At 44.7% G+C, this 23,078-nt stretch overlaps 1 protein-coding gene across 10 annotated transcripts in view; it reads right to left on the bottom strand.

The window, feature by feature from the left end:
• The window catches only part of MTCL1 (microtubule crosslinking factor 1), a 111,712-nt gene that overhangs the window by 77,590 nt on the left and 11,044 nt on the right, over positions 1-23,078 (bottom strand). For all 10 annotated transcript variants that reach the window (XM_060405232.1, XM_042239550.2, XM_042239553.2 and 7 more), the window contains exons 2-3: positions 22,806-23,030; positions 20,614-20,772 (exon numbers count right to left, since the gene is read on the bottom strand). In XM_060405232.1, coding sequence (XP_060261215.1) covers positions 20,614-20,772; positions 22,806-23,030 — 384 coding nt within the window. The remainder of the gene's footprint in view (positions 1-20,613; positions 20,773-22,805; positions 23,031-23,078) is intronic.

Here is a 23,078-nt window from a genome sequence, read left to right as displayed (position 1 = left end):
GGGCAGGCTCACAAGAGACAGCTCTAGTTCCCATTTCGAAAACAAACAACATCCCCTGCCTTCAGTTTCAGTTTAGTTGCTCAGTCCTGTCTGACTCTTTGCTATCCCATGGACTGCAGCATGCCAGACCTCCCTGCCCATGACCAACTCCCAGAGTCCACACAAACTCATGTCCATTGAGTCAGTGATGCCATCCAGCCATCTCATCCTCTGTCGTCCCCTTCCCTGCGTGCCCTCAATCTTTCCCAGCATCAGGGTCTTTTCAAATGCGTCAGCTCTTTGCATCAGGTGGCCAAAGTATTGGAGTTTCAGCTTCAACATCAGTCCTTCCAATGAACACCCAGGACTGATCTCCTTTAGGATAGACTGGTTGGATCTCCCTGCAGTCCAAGGGACTCTCAAGAGTCTTCTCCAACACCACAGGTCAAAAGCACCCGTGCCTTCATTCTCTGCCAAAGGTCACCGAGAGTTCCAGAATCTCCCCCAAGGTAGTTTTCTAGTTAGTTGTGCTTATTGGCCAACAAGTCTCAAAATATTAAAGACTAGCTACCTCAAAAATCATGCTACCAACCCAGAGGGCTTCACATTACAAGTGTCTGTAGTGCTGGGAAAACTGGACAGCTACACATAAAAGAATGAAATTAGAACACTCCCTAAACACCACATACAAAAATAAACTCAGGATAGATTAAAGACCCAAATGCAAGACTGGACACTATAAAACTTCTAGAGGAAAACATAGGCAGAACACACTGACGTAAATCTCAGCAATAGCTTTTTGGATCTGCCTCCCAGAGGAAAGGAAATAAAAGCAAAAATAAACAAATGGGACCTAAACTTAAAAGCTTTGGCACAGCGAAGGAAACCATGAAGATAACAAAAAGATAACCCTCAGAATGGGAGAAAATATTTGTGAATGATGCAATCAACAAGGGATTAATCCTCAAAATATGCAAACTTTATACATATCCATATCAAAAAACAAAGAATCCAATAAAAAAATGCAAAAAAACTAAATAGACATTTCTCCAAAGAAGACATACAGATGGTCAGCAGGCACAGAAAAAGATGCTCAACATTGCTAATTATTAGAGAAATGCAAGTCCAAACAATGAGGTGCCACCTCACACTGGTCAGAATGGCCGTATACGTAAAAACGCTGGAGAGTGTGGAGAGAAGAGAGCCCTCGGATACAGTGGTGGGAAGGTAAACTGGTTCAGCCATTATGGAGAACAGCATGGAGGTTCCTAAAAAATGTAAAAATAGAGCTACCATATGATCCAGCAATCCCAGTCCTGGGCATATATCTGGAGAAAACCATACTTTAAAAAGATACACATGCCCCTGTGTTCACTGCAGCGCTATTTACAATAGTCAAGACACGGAAGCAATCTAAATGTCCACTGACAGATGAATGGGTTAAAAAGATGTGGTCTACTACGGCTGATTCATGTGAATGTATGGCAAAAACCACCACAATACTGTAAAGCAATTAGCCTCCAATTAAAAAATAAACAAACAAAATAAAATTAAAAACCTGCAGGTTAAAAAAAAAAAGATATGGCATATACATACAATACAATGGAATATAACTCAGTCATAAAAAAGAATGAAATAATGACCTCAGAGATTATCATACTGTGTGAAGTTTTAGACAAATATCATGTGACATCACTTCTATGTGGAATCTTTAAAAAATGGTACAAATGAACTTATACACAAAATAGAAACAGATACACTGACATAGAAAGTGAAAGTCACTCAGTCATGTCCAACTCTTTGTGACCCCATGGACTATATAATCCATGGAATACTCCAGGCCAGAATAGCTGTTCCCTTCTCCAAGGACCAAACCCAAGTCTCCCACATGGATTCTTTACCATATGAGCCACCAGGGAAGACCACACAGACACAGAGAACAAACTTATTGTTACCAAAGGGAAAAGGGGGACAGCGAGGGATAAATTAGGAGGTTGGGATTAGCAGATAGCATACTACTGTATATAAACTAGACAACCAACAAGGACCTACTGTATAGCACAGAAAACTACATTCAATATTTTGTAATAACATATTACAAGGGAAAAGAATCTGAAACATATATATATATATATATATATATATATAAATAACTGAATCACTGTTCTGTACACCTGAAATTAACACATTGCAAATCAACTATACTTCAATTAAAAAACCAAGCACCTATAAAAAATAATTTTGCAAGAGAAAAACAAAATCACCTATTCACTCATTCTTTGAGTTTCCTACTTTAAACTGGGGACAAAGTTTACCTCTGTAAAGATGCGGTACATATATCCAAGGGAATATTACTTAGCCACTAAAAAGAATGAAATAATGCCATTTGCAGCAACATGGATGGGCCAGGAGTGAAGCCAGTCAGACAGCAACGGACAAATATTTATGACATCCCTTACATGTGGAATCAAAACAGAAATTATACAAATGAACTTAACTTACAAAACAGAAAGAAACTCAAAGACTCAGAGAATGAACTTATGGTAGCCAGGCTGGGGGGAGGACGGGGGAAAGGGATAGTTAGGGAACTTGGGATGGACATGTACACACTGCTGTATTTAAAATGGATAACCAAAAAGGTCCTACTATATAGCACATGGAACTCTGCTCAATGTTATATGGCAGTCTAGATAGGAGGAGAGTTTGGGGGAGAACTGGATACATGTGCGTGTATGGCTGAGTCCTTTTGCTGTTCACTTGAAACTATCACATTGTTAATTCACTATTTCCCAATACAAAACAAAGTTGTTTTTAAAAAAAAAAAAAAAAGAAAAGAAAGAAAGGAAAAAATACATCTGTAAAACCCACAAAGGTAAAGACTTATTACTGGTATACCACGTAACTTAACAAGAATAACAATATTGCCCTATAGCAAATGGTTAATGCATAAAATTCTCCTTTAAAAACTGCACTAGTAAGCTCAGAGCGAGGGTTCCCAGTCTTTTCAGTCAGATGGCTGCAGCATCACTGAACAGTTACAGAGAGAAAGGAAAGTCGTCTGGCACAAGAACGGGAGACCAAGCCAAATGTTTCTGGAGGGAAATGCTGTTGACCATGAAATCATTGACTGAACTGGCTGTTTCTTAAATCATCGACTGTTTCTTAAAGAGTATTAATGATGAAATTTAAAAAGTGAAAAATACATTTATTCTTTTAGACCAGTGCTTTGCAGTAAGATTTATGTGGTGGCCATCTTGGAAAGCCTGTACTTTGTGGACACAGATCTTAACTTGTAGAAGCTCTGACTGAAACCTTCTACCAGTCTCTGCATCACCAGCTCTGCCTGCCAGACACTGCCAGGCAGTGGGCCCCAAACATCAGCAGACATCCCTGAGCTAAACAGGCTGGGGCCACCACAGTCAATAAGAAGTCAGGAAAACACACTGCTAGTCTCAAGGGGGATAAAGAAGAAGAAAGCCACATCTTATACGTGAAAGTTGTTATGAGTAAATTCTAAGAGTTCTCATTACAAGAGAAAATATTCTTTTAAAATGTCTTTAATTCTGCAACTGTATGAGGTGATGAGTGTTTATGGAACTTACCGTGCTAATCATTTAATGATGTAGGTCAAATCATTATTCTGCACATGTTAAATTTATACAGTGCTGCATGTCAATTACATCTCATTAAAGCTGAAAAAAAGTTATTAAAAAAAATCCACATCAAGATAAATCACAGTGAAACTGCAATGGCAACAAGAAAACCTTAAAGGGAGCCATGGGGAAAGTGAGATTATCAGCAAAGATAGACAATTAGGCAGATGGTTGCTGCAATGACAACAGATACCAAAAGGTAATGACATTGTTATCTTTAGAAGTGTTGAGGAAGACAGCTGTTTCTCAAAGTTCTCTACCAATTAAATTACCATTTGAGAGTAAGTCATTTTTTAAATATACAAAGGCTTCTGTGTGGAGATTGCTGCTGCTGCTAAGTCACTTCAGTCGTGTCCGACTGTGTGCAACCCCATAGATGGCAGCCCACCAGGCTCCCCTGTCCCTGGGATTCTCCAGGCAAGAACACTGGAGTGGGTTGCCATTTCCTTCTCCAATGCATGAAAGTGAAAAGTGAAAGTGAAGTCGCTCAGCCGTGTCCGACCCTCAGCGACCCCATGGACTGCAGCCTTCCAGGCTCCTCTGCCCATGGGATTTTCCAGGCAAGAGTACAGGAGTGGAGTGCCATTGCCCTCTCTGGTGTAGAGATTACTTCTGCCTTATACCTACTGAAATAACATGAAATGTATCCCATCAAGAAGAAATAGAACCCAGAAGGAAAGCGGTACCGAAGCTGGTGAACTTAAATTTTAATGGCAAATTAGCATAAGTACTTATAATTAAAAGAAAATAAAATGCACGCTTCAAATGGGGTACTGGTGATTGATTTGACACTAAATGTCAGCAAGGTAGGGTGTCAGAGAAAGCCTGTGTCCTTTTGAAGAATGCTAAATATGATCCTAAGTGTGTTTTTTAAAATTTGCAAAGGCAATCCATGAAAGAACAGAGATACAAACTTTAACCCCATGGAGAGAATTAAAAACAAGCCAAGTATTTCTGATGGAATGCAGGTAGGTTAAAAAAAAAGGAGAAGAAAAAAAAAAAACATGGTAGCAGGAAAAATAGCAGCAGAACAGGTCCAACTCTGCAATCACAGTAACTCTAAGAGGAACAAACTCACTAAGATCAACATGGATTACCTCTCACACACACTCAGCCTTAAACTGCTTAAAACATGACACAGAGAAGTTAAACACAAACAAAGCAAAAAAATTAAACCAGCAAGAAAAATGCTTCAAAAAAGCTGATGTAGCAAAATCAGCTACAATATGACACTGACGGCACCATCAGACTACATTGTAATACAACGCAAAAGCACTAACAGGGATAATGCATTTAATAACAGAACAACCAGGACCCCCCTGGTGGTCCAGGGGTTAAGAATCCACCTTCCAATGCAGGAGATGTAGTTCAATCCCTGGTCGGGGAACTAAGACCCCCGGTGCCCTGGGACAACTGAGCCTTCATGCTCTAGAGTCCATGGGCCACATTGAGGAGCCCACATAGCCAACCTATGATGACCATGAATTTTTATGCACCCAACACTAAAGTAGCAAACACGCTCCCAAACCAAATTCACTTCATTCTGCTGAAATGGTCCCCAAAAGCAAGAAACAAGAAAAGTCAGCCCATTGGTCAGACGAGTCCACAGGTGGGACATACCATGGCCTTGAGAGAGTTTAATCATTATTTTTTTAAAAAAATCATTATTTTAATTACAGAAATGAGAGGATTTAGGGGAGTTATAAATGAACAGAAGGTGGTCTGGTGGTTAAGAATCCACCTGCCATTGCAGGGGACATGGGTTCAATCCCTGGTCTAGGAAGATTCCACACGCCATGGGGCAACTAGGCCCATGCACCACAACTAGTGAAGTCCATTCACCTAAGACAAGAGTCCGTGCCCTGAAACAAGAGAAGCCACTGCAATGAGAAGCCCGTGTACTACAGCTAGAGAGTAGCCCCTGCCCAGTGCAACCAGAGAAAGCCGGCGTGCAGCATGCAGCCAAAACGGAATTTTTAAAAATATACACTGATAAATAAAAGCGAACAAAGAGGTCATGGGCTGTTCAAGAGTGACCAAAAAAATCACGGATCTAGACTTCATTCAAAACACAGGGAAGGACTAGACCCACAGAATAAGTTAGAACTAGCCAACTGTGGAAAAAATCAGCTATTTTACAGTTTTACCTCATTGATTCCCATTTGTTTGATGTAAAAATCATAGTTTTATATACATTCAATTCAAGAGTGCCCTTTTACCCTCCCCCTCCTTTTTCTTGGCTGTGCCACACAGCATGTGGGATCCTAGTTCCCTGACCAGGGATTGAACTCATGCCCCCTGTACTGGACCATCAGGAAAGTCTTAAGAGTGCCTTTTACTGACAGTATGCTCAGTTGATTAAAACAAAGAGAGGCTCAGAGGCCCCCAGGAGGACAGGAGAGACTGACCACATGGCCACCCTACCCTCTCATGCAGATTCCTGTCCCGCTGGTCACCTGGCATAGCAGAGTCATGTACAAACAACACAACCCACAACAGCTAGAGGTGTTCACACTGCAGATGAGCAAAGGGGGCCAGGACAGGCAAGGGCAAAGGAAATTAAAGGCGCAGAGAGGGGCGGAGTGAATTTGATGAGTGGAAGGATCCAGTGAACCTGAGACAGATGAAGGCCCCTGTCATGAGAAGGCTAGAATCCAACCCCTGATGTGTCTTAGGAAAACTATCATTAGTGGCCAGGAAGCCACACAGTCACGGCCCTTGATGGGTGCTGTGGTCATAAATCCACACCCGAGGAAGGGCACCAACTCGCCCCCTGGCTGCTCACTCGTCTGGGGCCTCCGCTTTGATGGGAAGAGGTCAGGCCAAGGCCTTGTCTTCCCCAAACACCTGTCCTGCAAACTCTGACTTCACCCCTCGTTACCCTGAACCACCCTCAGCATCAGTCCTGGGTGGGAACCACCTAGCCACGTTTATGGAGCTTCTCCAGACACCATCCTCTCACATCAGTGACTGCGGCTGATCTGAAAGCACCAGGAAGTTTTACAAAACACAGATGCCAGAGAAACAGAGCAAAACAAAACCCTTGGATGCCTGGGTCCCACCTGCAGAGGTTCCAGTGCAACGGGCCAGGGGGTGCCCTGGGCATCAGGATTCATAAGCAACCCCAGAGGTTCTACCAGGCAGCTGGGAACAGCATCACTGGGCTCGAGGGCTCAGGCCTCCACATGCATTTATATGATCCCCTTCACCACCTGATAAAAGCCGGGGAGCAGGGCGCACCTTATCCCCTGCGCTGGGCACTGCTGGTCTCTAACCCTCCTGCAAAGAAAGACCCAAACATCTACCCCCTATTTCACAGGGCACCTTGGAGATGTTCTGCAACAGGCTGAGAGCAGAGGCGAATGTGCAGCGCCTGCTGTCTGCCTGCCTTGTCGCCAGCCCGTCCCTGGGGAAATCTAATGATGAGCCAAGCTCAGACATTGCTGGGGAGACAGAGGAATGAGATGTGAGATAGGAGACAAGAAGCTTTCCAAAAGTACCAGAATGACCTGTGCAGCCCCTCATGATCACATCACACACACACACACTCCCTTGAGAGGAAGAACCGGACTCTGCCGTCAAGGTCAAGGTCTTGTGGACAGCATGACACACCCTCCGGATCAGCTCGTATACCTCCCTCTGAAGCTCCAGGGTCCAGGGCGGTGGAAGGACAGGGAGACGTCCAGCCAGCCCGTGGCATCTGGTGTCTCGTCAAGCCAGTGGAGCTCAACTACGGGTGACCTACCCCCCACCCCAAGGACACTTGGATTTGCCCATAGACACAGGCACAAATGGGGGGCTGTCACTGCATCCAATGGGCAGAGGCCAGAGATGCTGTTACATGTCCGACAAGGCACAGGACGGCCCCCTAAACACTGCAGAGCTGAGGTTGATGACCCTCCCTGAGCAGACCGCACTGTAATAGATGACGGGGGTTTATGCGGCACATGGGCCCCTCACTCAGTGAGGCTGTGAGTAACCTAGTTTAAAATAAATCCAAACAAATCCAAAAACTCTACATCAGAGAACCCCTGGAAACAAAAGACTCCCCAGCGACACTTTGAAGTTGAAAAGGAGGTGAGCAGCCCAACCGTGGACTCAGCTGGCTAGAAGGAAGGTGTCTCTCAGAAGGGTTCCAGGAGAACCGTGTAAAGCCCTCCATCATTAAAGTGTTTGAAACACAGGCATTAGAACAAAACAGACAGGCACGTCTTGCATAAAATCATATCTTTAAGCTATCTTGTTTACTAGTATTCACAGGAAGTAATAAATGGAGCATTTTTTGGGAAGCGATTTTCTTTCACTCATGGCAGAGAACTGTTGCTAATCCCTGCGTATAAGCACAGAGGATGGAACATTCACAAGCCTCCTCGCAGGCCCCCTCCCAGTGCCTCGTGCATTAGTCCTGTGGGGGTGCCTGGTGCCCCAATGACCCATAATTTCCCCCTCCAGTTCCCAGCCCTGCTCAAATTCCAAGAGACCTCCAGCCCAAGAGAAGAGGCCATGTGTGATGGGAGGACCACCCACTGGGGGCTCCTTGAGGTCCTCAGGGTTAGATCAATCACACAAGTGCAGGCCTGATGAGCAAACACGGTCTTGCCTGGGCGCCCGGCTCCCATCTGCAGCCACAGACAGACAGCATCTGTGCTCATGTGCCAGCCATCTGATGAGTGCTCCCACGTTTTAGACATCCCCTCATCCCAGCCATTCTGCTGTGGGTCACAAAAGAGAGTATCTGTGATGCTGGGGGAAAACTCAGAGCCAAGCCTCCCACACAAGCCTTCTTTCTGCACAAAAACTGGCCAACCCAAGGGGAAGCACCCTGGGGGCTCAGGCCTCCCACTCTTTTCTCAGAGGCTCATCCTAAGTTAGAGATTCAAACACTGGTGATCAACTGCTCAACAGGAAGACACTGCACAGATGCGTAAATACACATATAACTTGGCACCTTCTCAATGCTGAATAATTTCTGACAACTAAAGGGAAAAAAATGAAAGTAGCTTCTTTGGCGCATAATCATACCATTCAACACTTGATGGTTCTCACTTGAGTCAGAGAAATGCCAAGAAAGTATACTCGAGAAACAGCCACACCAACCAGTCAGCATCCTCTAAGCATTTCTGTTTCTCTGACTCTTGATTCCTCATATGAGGATAAAAGTTACCCAAGTCATACAATGTCACTAACAACACATACGGCATATAAATTTGACAGACCCCCACATCAAAGGTAAATTTTAAGAGAAATATTTGTTATCTATTCCTGTAACATCTTGTGGCTCAGATGGTAAAGAATCTGCCTGCAATGTAGGAGACCTGGGTTCTATCCCTGGGCTGAGAAGATCCCCTGGAGAAGGAAATGGCAACCTACTCCAGTATTCTTGCCTGGGAAATCTCATGGACAGAGGAACCTGGAAGGCTACAGTCCATGGGGACAGAGAGAGTCAGACACAACTGAGCACTGAAAACTTTTATACTTTTTCATTCCCGTGGCACAAACTGGATGCACTTAACTGCCTAGGGGCATTAAAATTATCCAGAAATATGTGCTCTCACTACATTTGCATTAAGAAAAACGTGAACCATGTCCATTTCACTGAAATTCACAAACTCCCTTCACCAACAGCAAGTGACAAGCAGACAGCCACCCTCCAAGTTCTGAAAGACTCCCACATGCCAGGAAATCTGTGCTGACAGCAGAGGAGGGGTGGGGGTCTCACCTCTCTGGGGTAGTGTGGCCTGAAGCTGATGGCCGCTCACACAGCATCACTGCTTCTCACACACCGCAGTCTGAAAGGCCACCTGAATGCCCACAGGGACACAGGAAACAGGCTGAGAGGAGGCCCCTGCTCACAGGGACAACCAGTGTGGCACAACCACAGGGAGGGATGGACCCCCGAGCCTGGCCGAAGGTCCCTCATCACTGACCCAACAGGTGATCAGATGGTCCACAGTCATCGTCCAAGTACTTGACCTCGAGTGGAACCCCAGGTCTATATGCCCTGAGGTACTCATTTACCGTCAGAAATTCCTTGCCAAGGGATTTTAAGACTGTTATAGCTTTTTCTCAAGGAAAGGATAAAGGTGATAAAACCTCCACTCATTCAACAAATATTCAGTGAGTGCTTGACAAGGGCAAGGACATGCAGACACACATATATATTCAATAAATCAGAAATGCCATAGAGGGATCCTGCAAGACTCAAACTGCTGGTTGGAGGAGTGGACACCCACCAAGAAAGCACTTTCAAGATCTATACGCTCAGTGGTCAAGGCTGTGTGGGCAGAGATCAAGGGAATAGCACCACATCCAGAAAGACACCCGCACACATACGCCCCCCGATTTCTGACAAAGGTACAAAGTAATTCAGTGGAGCAAAGACAGCCTTTCCAAGAAATGGTGCCAGAAAAAAATGGAGGCTCATAGACAAAAAGAGAAAAAAAAAAAAAAAAAAAAACCTTGACCTGAGTCTCACACCTTATACAAAAATGAACTCAAAATGGACACTATGGATTAAAATGTAACACTTTCAGAAAACACACACACACACACACACACACACACAAGGAGAAAATATTCAGAATCTAGGGCTAGGCAAAGAGCTCTGGAATTGATACCATAAAAGGAAATATTTATAAATTGAACTTCATCAAAATTAAGAACACTTGCGCTGGGGAAGACCCTCCTGAAAGGAAGACAGACAAATGGCAGAGTGGGAGAAAATATTCGTTAACCATACAGACAACCAAGGGCTAGTATCTAGAACTCTCGAAACTCAACAGTTAAAAAAAAAAAAAAAATCACACACACAGTAAAATAACCAAGCAAATCTAATTAGAAAATGGGCAAAAACCATGAAGACACCAAAAAGGACATGAAGATGGTGAATACAACATGAAAAGATACCCATGTCATTAGCCACTAGGGAAACGCACATTAAAACCACAATGAGGTGTTACCTATGAGAACGAACAAACTAAAACAGTGACGATGCCAAATACTGATGAGGATGCAGAGCAAGGGAACACTCTACACCCCTGGTGAGAACTTTAAGCGGTACAACCACTTTGGAAGACAGCAAAACAGCTGGGCATGTTCTCTAAAAAAAAACACAACGAAACATGCAACTCCTATATGGCCCAGGAACCAAGCAACTGTATTCATATAGCCCAGAACTGGAAACAACCCAGATGTCCTTCAGCTAGCGACTGGTTAAGCCCGTGATGCATGGTCACCATGGACGACCCCACAGCTATACAAAGGCACAGACCATGGATACGCACACAGTCTGGGTGATCTCGAGAGACTGATGCTGAGTGAAAAAGCTAATCCTCAGAGATTACATGCTGTGTGTCTCCATTCATGTCATAGTCTTGAAATGACAAAACTATGGAAACGGGGACCCAGCCGTGGGTGCTAGGAGTGCATGATGGGGGTAGGGACAGGAGGAGAAGTGGGCGTGGTCATGGAGGAAAGTAAGTGTGGCCATAAAAGGTCCAAATGAGGGACCCCAATGGTCAGGAAACCTGAAACCCATTCTGTAGCTTGACTGAATCAACCTGACACCCTAGTTTTGAGATCATACCAGAGTCTGAACTGGATAAAGGATACCTGGAACCTTGCTGAATTATTTCTTACAAACTGTAGGAGAATCTGCAAGGGCCTCAGGAAACAGTTCAGAGAAAGGGTGCTAGGAAGGCTTCAGGGAGGAGGTGGCACTTCTGGGAGGATCTTCGAGGCGGGGCCCCGTGTCACTAGTAAAGGCGAGACTTAGGTACAGCCTGGAGGGGTGCAGGGGGAGTGGGTGTGCCCTCTCTCGTCAAAGGTGAACTCTACCCTCCTCCTTCCCATAATTTTCTCAGTAGAGAAGCAGCGCAATGGATACTTCCAGAAGCAGAAATTCACTTTATAGAGAAGCATTACAAGTCAGAAAAAGACATGAATGCCCTTCCTCATGGAACCCCTGCTCCTCCAGCGGCTGCCCCAATGGTGCCCAGGCCTGGGGGCTGCACAGAGCTTCCTTACAGTGCATACCTGGCCACCAGCCTCTTCCTTGCACGTACACAGTGCAGGAGGCGGCCAGGTTCCAGCCAAGGCCCAGAGGACAGAGGAGAGCTGCTGGGTCAGGGGCCTGGGTCAGTCCAGCCTGGCCAGGACTGCAGTGAGGAGGTCATTGACCTTCACTTGTCTCATAGAAAACAGGCAATTTAATTCCCGTCCTGGTTTCCACAAAAAATTGCTCCAAGGCTGGGCCCAGGGACCAGCACAGCCCCCAGCAGGCCCTCACCCAGCCCTTCCAGCAACAGTGAATCAGCCATTAGCACTATTTATGGTTGTTTAACTGCACACACACCCCCTTTCTTCCGAGACACCAAAACGGTGCCATTTACAGCTGAAGCCTTCAAACGTCTCCTGCCAAAGCTCCTGTGCCTGCTGCTGCTGCTCACCCTGTAGCCCCTGAACTCTGCGTCCCCCGCCTGGGGCCCGTGCCCTTGTTGATGGGGCTCTAGTCCAGTCCCACCCCTGCTCTCGGGTGTGCGCAGGACACAGGAAGACCGTTTCCCAGTTCCCTGTGCAGACACTATGCACACACACACACATATGCCCTAACCCTCACACACACACACACGCCAGGCTCTTCTCAGGTCTCACGTTTGGGAAGAAGACTTAGCCAGACAACCTGATTCACCCTGCTCCTCTCTCTCATCCCATGTCACCACGTTATTAAGGTAGCAGGCACATAACCGGGGTCACTCAGGACACCAGACTGCTCTCCCTGTCCTGCTCTTCAGCTGGTTATCCTCTCCCTGAACTGAGCAAAGGACAGCAGGTGCTGCGTGTTCCCTGAGGTGCCCACACAGCCTGCTCCTCCTCCCGCCCACTGCCGACCAGCCAGGGCTGAGGCCTGAGCGAAGCCACGGAAGCCGACGACAACCCGGCCAGGGTCTGGGTGGCACCCTGGCATGAGGACTCTGCCCAGAGATGCTTCATACAGCCTCACCCACGCACATCTTTTCCTTACAAGGGGGACCATGAACTCTGAAACTACAGAAATGCTATTTCATTAAAGCGTAGCATGAGACCAATAAAACCATTCATTATGTTCGTACACCTTTGTTTCCAGACTTTATGGCTGCCTGAGTTTATTATGACACAGAGAAAAGTCCTCACCCACTGGGTGAGAGAAACAAGAAAGACCATCGTAGTCCATTCGGGCTGCTTTGACAAACACCAAAAACGGGGGGAACTTCGAGAACAGACGTTATTTCTTACAGTCCTGGAGGCTGAGAAATCTAAGATCCAGGTGCTGCCAGATTCGGTTCTGACGGGGACCCACTTTCTGATTCATAAGACAGCTGAGTCCCCCTGTGTCCTCACATGGGGGACAGGAGAGGGCCCCTGGACGAAGCCCCTCTGATGAGGGCTCTGACCCTCGGAAAGTGGGTGGGGCTCCGCTCTCATGACAAGTCACCTCCTGAAGGCTCCACCTCCTCATAGCATCAGATTGGGGATTAGGATTTAACATGAGTCTGGGGGTGAATCAGACATTCAGCCTACAGCCGACACCCAAGAGAAGACAGTGAGGAAGAGGCAAGACTTGGAGAAGCTATTGCTAAGGAAAGGTTCTGAGGTCAGCGGGGGCTGGGGGGCCACAGACAGAGGCAGGGATACAACGGATGGGTCAGGAGACAGAGGACACATGGGGTCGTTCTGGGGCCCCAGGGCTGCAACCCAGGCGCTTCCGCTGAACCCTGAAGGGTCACATCCTGTTTTGGCAACACGGCACAGGGAGCAATCGTGAGCCCTGCCCCCCAGTAAACAGCTCAGGACGCTGGAGAAAATGTAACGAGCAAACATTTTTGCACAGCTGAACTCACACACACAAAGAAGAAGATTCCCCAGTGTCCACAACACCCAAGGGATAACCAGAGCATGAGCACAAGGGTGTGTATTAAGGGGGAGGAGGGGAGGCTGAGAGTTACCAGAAATAGGCCAGGGGCATGAGAAGAGGCTTTGATCAACACGCCCAAGCAACCCATTGCAGAGACGCACCCTTCCTGAAAGGAAACTGAAAATCACCCGGGGATGGGGACAGTAAGCTTCTGCTCAAGACACTGGATGGTAGGGGGAAGGTCTATGCCACATGCAAGTTCAGTGTTCAACTGACACACCCATTTGGTACACAGATCCATGAGGCCAAAATTAAGAGTTGTATTTGGACCAATACCACCTCCAAGGCCTCCAAAAAAGATCAATGTTAAAACTCACTAGGAGGACATTTCAACAAACTTTATGGAATTCCCACTCAGAAGGGCTCATAATCCACGTAAGCGTGACCAGATCTAAACTGAACACTTAGTAACACCAAGAACTCAAGATAAACAGAACAAACTGAAAAAGACGATGACTTTAAAGTGTTTGAAGATCTAAAGCAAGAACTACGTGGACGTGTGTACTCAGCTGTGTCTGACTCTTTGCGACCCCATGGACTGTAGCCTGGTAGACTCCTCTGTCCATGAGATTTCCCAGGCAAGAATACTGGAGTGGGTTGCTATTTCCTTCTCCAGGGGATTTTTCCCAACCCAGGGACTGAACTCTCGTCTCCCACATCTCCTGCATTGCAGGCAAATTATTTTCCACTGACGCACCCAGAAAGTCCAAGAACTATGAGATGATGAGAAAAAGATAATATATGAAAAAGATCAAGCTTTTTTTAAACTTCTGGAATGTAAACTCACTGAAATGAAAAGTTAGTGGATGAATAAAACTAATTATTATGTAAAGAAGAGAATTAATAATCTGGATAAGAAATGAAGAAATTATCCAGAATGTACCATACAGAGATAAAAATGCCTTAAAAAATATATAGGTGGGTAAGATGGAGGATGGAGTAAGAATAGCCATCATAAGAAAGTCCCACAAATACTAATAGGAGGGAATTCTAGAAGAAACACAGAGAATGGGAAAGAAACATAATTCAAAGAGAGAGTTTCATTATAGAACACTATTCAAAGAGTGAGAATTTTTCAGATTTTATGAAAGCCACACACTCAGAATGACAAAGAATGTTGAGCCAAATAAAAATAAATCGAGATTCATCTGATTCAAACTGCAGAATACCAAGCACAAAGAGAATAGCATGAAAGTAACCAGGAAGCAAAGACAGGTTATCTACCAAAATGAGAGTATCCGACAGCAGATCTCTTGATAGCAAAACAGAGTCAAAAGATAATAAAAATATTATCTTCAAAGTGTTAGAATTCTACACCCAATTAAATAGCTTTCACCACTGAGTGTGAAATAAAAGCCTATTAGACAATATCGTTTACTGAAAAAGGAATGACTAAAAGATATATTAATAGATCAGTGAGAAGGAAACTGAATTTAGAAGTCAGGAGCAACACTCAAGAAGCAATGATAGCAGGCTGGAAAATGTGCCAATGAATCTAAGTAACAGCATGAGTTATTAGTCAACTTGTGGGGGGAGCGGATTTTTAAAAGATGAAACCAGAATGGTACTAGATAACAATAGTACGAAAGATAGGAGTTGACTGGAGTTGAAGCTTTCTAAGATGCTTGTATTATTCAGGAAAAGAACATGGATACTGATTAGTTTGGGATATTAAGATAAACATGCATGTTAAAAATATAAGTGTCATCAAAAGGGTGATATAATGTATGGTTTCCTAACCGAGAGAGAGAACATGAGAACTGCAAATTTAATTAAAGAGAAATCAATATTAAAAATAGAAAAAGAGATGGTGAGCAGCCTTTCACTGTACCGCCACCACGCAGGCCCCTCCCTAGTCTGTCCCTGCCCTCCAACCCCTGGGAGCAGCTGGGATGGGGTCCCCTGGGTCTTCCCTACCCCTCCCCTCTCTTTCTGCTCACTGTTGTGGCAGCTGGCTGTAATGCTTTTTAGTTAAAATGTTTTTAAAAAGAGAAAAGAAAAAAGAAAAGGCATGGAAGATAGCATAAAATACAATGACAGAAATAAGTTCAAACACATTAATAGCCACAAAAAATGTAACTGGATTAAATTCCCAAGTTTTGAAAAAAGAGATTCCCAGATTCCAGTTTTTAAGGTAGCTATAGTCCATTCACAAAAAAGACACCTAAAACATAGTGGTGCAGAAACAATAGACGAGAATCACCAAAAAGTCTATATGAGGTAAATACTAACTAAAAGAAATTTGGCGTGGATGATGAAAGCAGATAAAGTAGGCTTAACAGGAAAAAGCAAGACATTAGAATAAAGAGGTCAGTATGAAATGATAAAGGGAACAATTCATTACCAAATAAAGGTTCTAAATCTCTATGAATTCATATTCAAAATCTATACATCAAAGTTTGACAGAATATAAGAAGAAAACTTAAATGTAAAATTATAATGGGTGATTTTAACATATCTTTATCCTAAAGAGATATTTGACAAAACTATAAAGGATATAGAAAATTTGAACAACACAATTAACAAGTGATCTGATACACAATTTTCCCCAAATTGTGGCAATCTAGTAATGGATTTGAACTTACAAATACCATTAAAAAAAAAAAAAAAAAAGAACTGAAAATCCCAGAATATGTCCCATATGGCAAAAAATAAGCATTACTTTGTAGAGACTTTTGATCTGTATATTGAGTGATGATATAAAATGTCCTTTCTGCTGTAATTATAGTTCAGGTGGGAAAGTCTTTAATCTAATGGATTCAAAGTCTTCATCTCAAAATTGGAGCATACATATTCCTCTCAAGCACTCATAAAACAGTTACAAGGACTTCCCTGGTGGTACAGTGGATAGGAGTCTGCCTACCAAGGTAGGGAACATGGGTTCAATCCCTGATCTGGGAAGATTCACCATGCTGCAGAGCAACTAAGCCCGTGTGCCACAGCTACTGAGCTCACCAGCCCAAGAGCTGCTGCTCCACAATAAGAGAAGCCGCTGCAAGGAGCAGTTCGTGCGCTGCAACAAAGAGCAGCCCCCACTCACCGCAACTAGAGAAAGCCCATGGATAGCAACAAAGACCTAGTGCAACTAAAATAGATTACTTTAAAAACAGAAACAGTTATAAAATCTGATCATTTATTTGGCACAAAGGAGTCTCAGCCAAACCCAGAGAATCAATATCACGTCCTGAATGGTGATGAAGGATGTCCCACAAGAGCTATCTGACAGCTAGTTGGTTCCCTATGGCTCCATCCACCAACCCTAGTTCCCTGTTATGATCTCAAACTTGCCTCTCTTGAAAGTGCAGATTAACTGGCCAGTGATTATTTGTGTCTAGCGTGTATTTAAGAAACTTTCTGGTAGAAAGAAATACAGTGAAAGCACTTGGGTGATCTTTACGAAGCTGAAAGTCAACTAAGGTTAACCGTTTCAACCTTTTTGAGATGTTCCACCATAGAGAGACTACTAGAAGAAATGTACGCAAAAGGGGGGGTCAAAAAATTAGAGTTTTGCGCAAGTGAAGGGGTATTTGGGAATCTGGGTGTATGGACATGATGTGAACAACACAAGAAGTCAGTGAGCTGGCTGACCAGAAGGGACAATTCCAGAGGGTTAATCCTGCCAGCCCTCTTTAAGCATTTCATCTATCCACGGAGAGAGTGACACACCTCTAGGAGTTCGAGGCCCAGAGGGCATGTCTCTTCTCATCCTTCTCAACTGCCTTTCAGTTCACTGCAGGGTTTAGTACCTTGGGGTGGGAAACCGAGATGCACCAGGCAGGAAAGGACCTGTGTCATGCTAAAGGGCTAGACAATGGGCCAAGGCCAGTTTGTCTGTTTAAGTCATGTGCAGGCTGTCGGATTGGGGGGATACAGAAGGTAAAACAGAAGAGGGGGCAGTTGGAAGTGCTGCATCCCTGTAAATATTCCATCCCTCAAAATATTCATTGGAGAGATGGGTGAAAGGACGGATAGAAGAAAGTCACAAAGTTTAATTGAGGTTAAAATGAACTGTCTTAAAGTGTACAGTCCAGTGGCCTTTGGTACATTCACAATGTTGTGCAAACCACCTCCACCCAGTTCCAAAACACTGTCATCACCCAAGAGGAAACCCCAGTCGGTCTCCCTCCTCCCCAGCCCCTAATCTGTTGTCTATGGATTTACCTATCTGAACATTTCTGATAAATGTACTCGTACAACACCTGGCTTCTTTCACTTGGTATAATTTTAAGGTTCAACTCCATAGCACGTACCAATGAAAAAGAATTTCTAAGACCGTGGACTCAGGGCAGCAGGGGGAGCAGGAAGGGTAAGGATAATTGCCAGCCATTAAGTCTGGGTGACTTAAAGGACAGTGGCACCGTTAACACAGCTGGAAAGACAAGAGTGCGGTGCAGGAGGGGGCGAAGGGGACAAGTCTGTTCCTAGACAGAGTGAGTTTGCAGAGAGAGGAGACACCCACCCTGGAGGAGTCCCCCAGGCGCTGAAAGCACAGTCTGCAGAGAGAAACCGCAGCCGCAGAGATCCACCCTCTCACCGTCCTCCAAGGCCAGGGTGCAGACACATCCGCACCCAGGCCTGTGGTGGAGACGCACAAACTGCCCTGGACCGTCTTAGAATGTGGCCCGTTGTCCATTTACCAGCCCTCAGGGGTGAACGATCACCAGCACGGCTTAAGACGGAGAAAACACTATCCTCCCTCTAGAGCGAAACCTACGGCTAAGTCTGTGCTGGCTTTGGTACAAAAGAGCCATTCACCAGACCCTGGCTTGAATGTTCCGATAAGCATCTCCTGCGCCACCTCTGAACCGGTGCACCTGGCTGCACCCAAAACGGCCCACTAGCCCCCCGACCCTCCTGACTCTCAGTCTCGTGACTCCTTGAGCATTTTTCGGTGTCAGAATGCAGCCCCACCAGCTGGACTGCCACTCTGGAGGTAAGAGCGCAGTGATTGTGTTCCAGATGAACGACCCCTCTGAGTAATTTTAAGCTGTAAAGAAAGGGAGGGGCTGACCCCCCACCTGCTCCTCACAACCAGCCTGAGCCTCCAACATCAGTGGTCATTTCTCTCCCCAGAGAGCTATTTGTGACTTGATGTCAGGTCCTTCACAAATCCATTTCAGCTGGGGAAAAAGAATCCCTGCCTGCTTTAAATACACATATTTCCTTATATATGTAATTTATATATTTATACACAAACGTTGTTGTTGTTTAGTCACTAAGTCATGTCCGACTCTTTTGCAAACCCTGGACTGTAGCCCATCAGGCTCCTCTGTCCATGGGGTTCTCCAGGCAAGAATACTGGAGTTGGTTGTCGTTTCTTCCTCCAGTGCATTTTCCCAACCCAGGGGTTGAACCTACATCTCCTATATTGGCAGGCAGATTATCACTGAGCTACTAGGGAAGTCCATACATAAAACATACACGTGTATAAAACTTGAAAATATAATTCAAAGTTGTCTTTTGTGCCCTCAAGGTCAGGCTCAAACTGGAAATCTCGGAAAAAGAAACCATTACAGCCTGCCTCCTAGCAAACTCGGACCAAAAGGAAGAGGGAAGAAAAGTTATTAGGATGCATAAGTGTAGAGGGGAGCGGTCACAGCCAGAGGAGGGTCATCAACCAGGACAGAACCTTCCAGGCTCCCCATCTCCTCCTCTGTGAAGCTCTCACCTGCATCCCCCACTCACCTGGAAAGCCCCCAACCACCCTTGGGATCCAGGCCCTTGTGGGCAGCCCCACAGTGACCCAGACAAGCAGAACCTGCCCCATAGAGCCCAAGTCCCACGGGGCCATTCCCAAAGAGGGGCAGTGACAAGACAAATAAATAGAACACGCAGTGTTTTCATGGAAGTGGCAACATACACAGAATTCACACAAATCCATAACATGTTGGCTCAGTAAACACCTTGAAGGCAGGGCATCTGCCTCCCCAGGGCCCAGTCCAGCATCTGAGTGAAGTGTGGGTGGAGCCATAGATGGATCAGCAGCTGAATCATGAAGTGAATCCAAAGGAACCATGAAGAGCTGAGTGTTGGCACATAACATGCTGGCTTTTTAGCCATCATCTCAAACCCTCACCACCATTTGCACCTTCATTAATATGCAGGATATTTTCCAAGAGGACATTCAGCTTGAATCTTATACTAGATGTCAACAACAAAACGGGATTTGCATTACCGTTGCAAATGAAAAAAAAAAATAATGTATGCATTGTCTAGACTGCTTTGCTAGAACACATTCACTCCCTAAAATGTAAAAGAAATCTATATTTAAATCACATTGGCTGCATAACAGACACAGGCAGCACACACCCACATCTGTTGACACAGATAATGGACAAGCATAACATATTTTCCAGCTCATTGGAAGAGAAGGCTCTCGAGAAAAAAGAGACTGCCTAATTTTGTATTCTAGTAATAATACACCCCTCAAGGACCCATAAAGGGAACTAGCAGCCAGCTTATTGGAATGGAAATTATAAAAAAATAGTTTGAGACCAGGGTTCAACAAGCCTTTTCCGCAAAGGGTCAGAGAGCAGATATTTCAGGCTTTACAAGCAACACAGCCTCTGTCACATCATCTTTGCTTTTTCAGGTTTGTTTTGTACTTTTTCCACAACTGTATAAAAAATGCAAAAACCATTCTTAGTTTCCAGGCCATACAAATAGTAGCTGGCCGTCCCCTGCCTTAAACCACAGTAAGACCAGGATACTTGGAAGCCACAGAGCAACTGAGTTCACATGCCACAACTACTGAGCCAGAGCTCTTGAGCCTGCACGCAGAAAACTACTGAAATTCGCTGGCCTGGAGCCTGTGCTTGGCAATGAGAGAAGCCACTGCAATGAGAAGCCCGTGTACTTCAACTAGAGAATAGCCCCCGCTCGCCACAACTAGAGAAAGCCCACGCGCAGCAATGAAGACCCAGTGCAACCAAAATAAAAATACATTCATTAAATTAAAAAAAAAAAAAAGAATAGGACACTTGGGAGTCCCATGTTCTCAAGGGGTAAGCCCCCATCCACCTGACTCACCTCCTTCAGTCTCTCCAGCTCATTCTGCAGGGCCTGCTTTGATATCTCCACTTCAATCATCTGCTGTCGGAGAGTTTCATTCTCATCTTCCGCTTTAGCTCTCTTTTCCTCCACGGTTTCAAGTTCATGGTGCAATCGGACCGATACATCTTTGGCCACCTGCATCAACCCACAGACACAGTCATCTGATGGGAAGCCTTCTGTGTGCTAAGGGCACCTCCAAACCACTTCAGAGGCAGAATCACTAAGGAATATTGTGTTACACAAAACAGCAAAGATCCTGGCAATATTAACAAGCCTACATTTAAAGGAAGAGGTATTAGTTTAAAACATGAAATCCACATTAAGGGGAAGTATGACTTTCATCTGGATTAAAAGGCCACTTTGCTACAGCCCTGTTCCTTCTGGAATATTGCTTAGAATGCCAAGTCTTCCCAGGAGCACATGCTTTAAATGATCAATTAAAAATGATCATTGGACTTACCTAGTGGTCCACTGGTTAAGAATTTGCCTGCCAAGGCAGGGGACATAGGTTCAATCCCTGGTCCGGGAAGCTAAGCCTGTGGCCACAACTACTGAGCCTGTGCTCTAGAGCCTGCGAGCTGCAACTACCAAGCCCACATGCTACAGTTACTAAAGCCTGTGCACCTAGAAACTGTACTCTGCAACAAGAGAAGTCCACACTGCATGTTGGATCGAAGAGTAGCCTCTGCTCTCCACAACGAGAGAAACCCACGTGCAGCAGAGAAGTCCCAGGACAGCCAAAAATAAATAAATAAATAAAATGAATAACAAATAATTTTTTAAAAGATCATCAAATAAACATTTCTGTTTCTTAAAATCATTTTTAAAGAACCCTATTTGCTTAAAAAAATAATTCTGTATTCAGTAGATACTTAATATGGTCAGGTTTTAAATTGCCTACTCTGGTAAAACATTCAAATGCTATAAAGGCAGTTCAACATTTTCATTTTCTAAAAGGAACTAAGGAGATTTTGTAACAGAAATATGAATCACTTTTACATCACACTGAGTGACATCTTGTTACTGGTTTATAAATCTGAGTTACAAAGATTCTTTTCCTGTTATCGTAATGAAAGGCTAAATGAGATTTCATAGAGACTCTGATAATAAGGACATTATACATAATTCATCTCTAGATAAATGATTTGATAACTGGGGTAGGAGAGAGGCCTCAGTGGAAAGGACAAATGGAAGAAAGTCTAGGGTATTTTCACCTTATTCTCACTTTCACCAATGATTCTGAAAGACACTTTAAACAATTAGTTATGACCCTATTTCTCTCTCAGTTAAGTCACTACTACAAGTCTTACTTGGGTTATGGTAATTTCAGCATTTTTGCACCCTAGAAACTTAAAATAACAAAAAATGTTAAGTGACTAGGGTTAACTTTTAAAAGTGGTATTTGACTAAAACTGAACTGATAATGAATCAATTTTTTAAAACATTCCAGATCTTTAGGAGTTTCTGCACAATTTCTAAAGAATGATCAGATCAGTGGGGGCAGGTATTAATTCTTTTTTTTAAATTGAAGATCTATGGTTTATTTATTTATTCTTTTGGCAGGGGTGCCTGGTCTGTAAACTAAGATCCCACATGCCCTGGGGCAGTAACTAAAGATTTCACGTGAGTGAATGTCACTCAATCGTGTCCAACTCTTTGCTACCCCATGGACTATAGAGTCAATGGAATTCTCCAGGCCAGAATACTGGAGTGGGTAGCCTTTCCCTTCTCCAGGGGATCTTCCCCACTCAGGGATCGAACCCAGGTCTCCTGGCGGATTCTTTACCAGCCGAGCCACAAGAGAAGCCCAAGAGATTATGAAGATTATCTCATGTAAGAGTATGAAGATCTCATGTGCCACAACTAAGGCTCATCACAGCCAAACAAATTAACTAATTTATAAAAAGACCACGTGTAAGTGGGTCCTGAGGGCTGCACTTCAGGTCTTACAGCCTTCTCAGCATTTACCCAGCTCCCAATCTTTCCTTACAGAATCAGCATCATAAATGATGCTATCTCTGCAGGCAATCAAACTTTAGATTCAAACAAACACTGACCTAAACTGGATCTCAAAGACACCTTCGAGGCAAACCTGTGAAATTGTACGGAAACTCCCCCTAGCTTCTCTGGGGAAGGCACGTCCCACCCACTGTTCACCTTGTGCTCACCTTCAGGTCCTGCTCCAGACTCCGGATAAGCTCCCCGTCCACCTGCCCAGTCTCCGCCACCTTCAGCCTCTTCTGCTCGGCCTTCCGGAGGCGGTACTGCAGGATTCGGCAGTTCTTGTTGGCGCGGTCCAGCTCCCGCCGCAGCTCCTGCAGCTGGTAAACCTCCTCCTCCAAGTAACTGTCTCTCATCTCTTCCATTTCCGCTCGGAGTTCATCCAACTCATCCTACACAAGCCAGACAGAGGGCACTGAGAAGCCAGGTCTATGGGACAG

Source organism: Ovis aries, chromosome 23, assembly GCF_016772045.2.
Source record: "Ovis aries strain OAR_USU_Benz2616 breed Rambouillet chromosome 23, ARS-UI_Ramb_v3.0, whole genome shotgun sequence".
NCBI classification, from domain to species: Eukaryota; Metazoa; Chordata; class Mammalia; order Artiodactyla; family Bovidae; genus Ovis; species Ovis aries.
The sequence above is the reverse complement of the archived record's forward strand: the minus strand, read 5'-3'. Positions and strand labels throughout refer to the sequence as shown.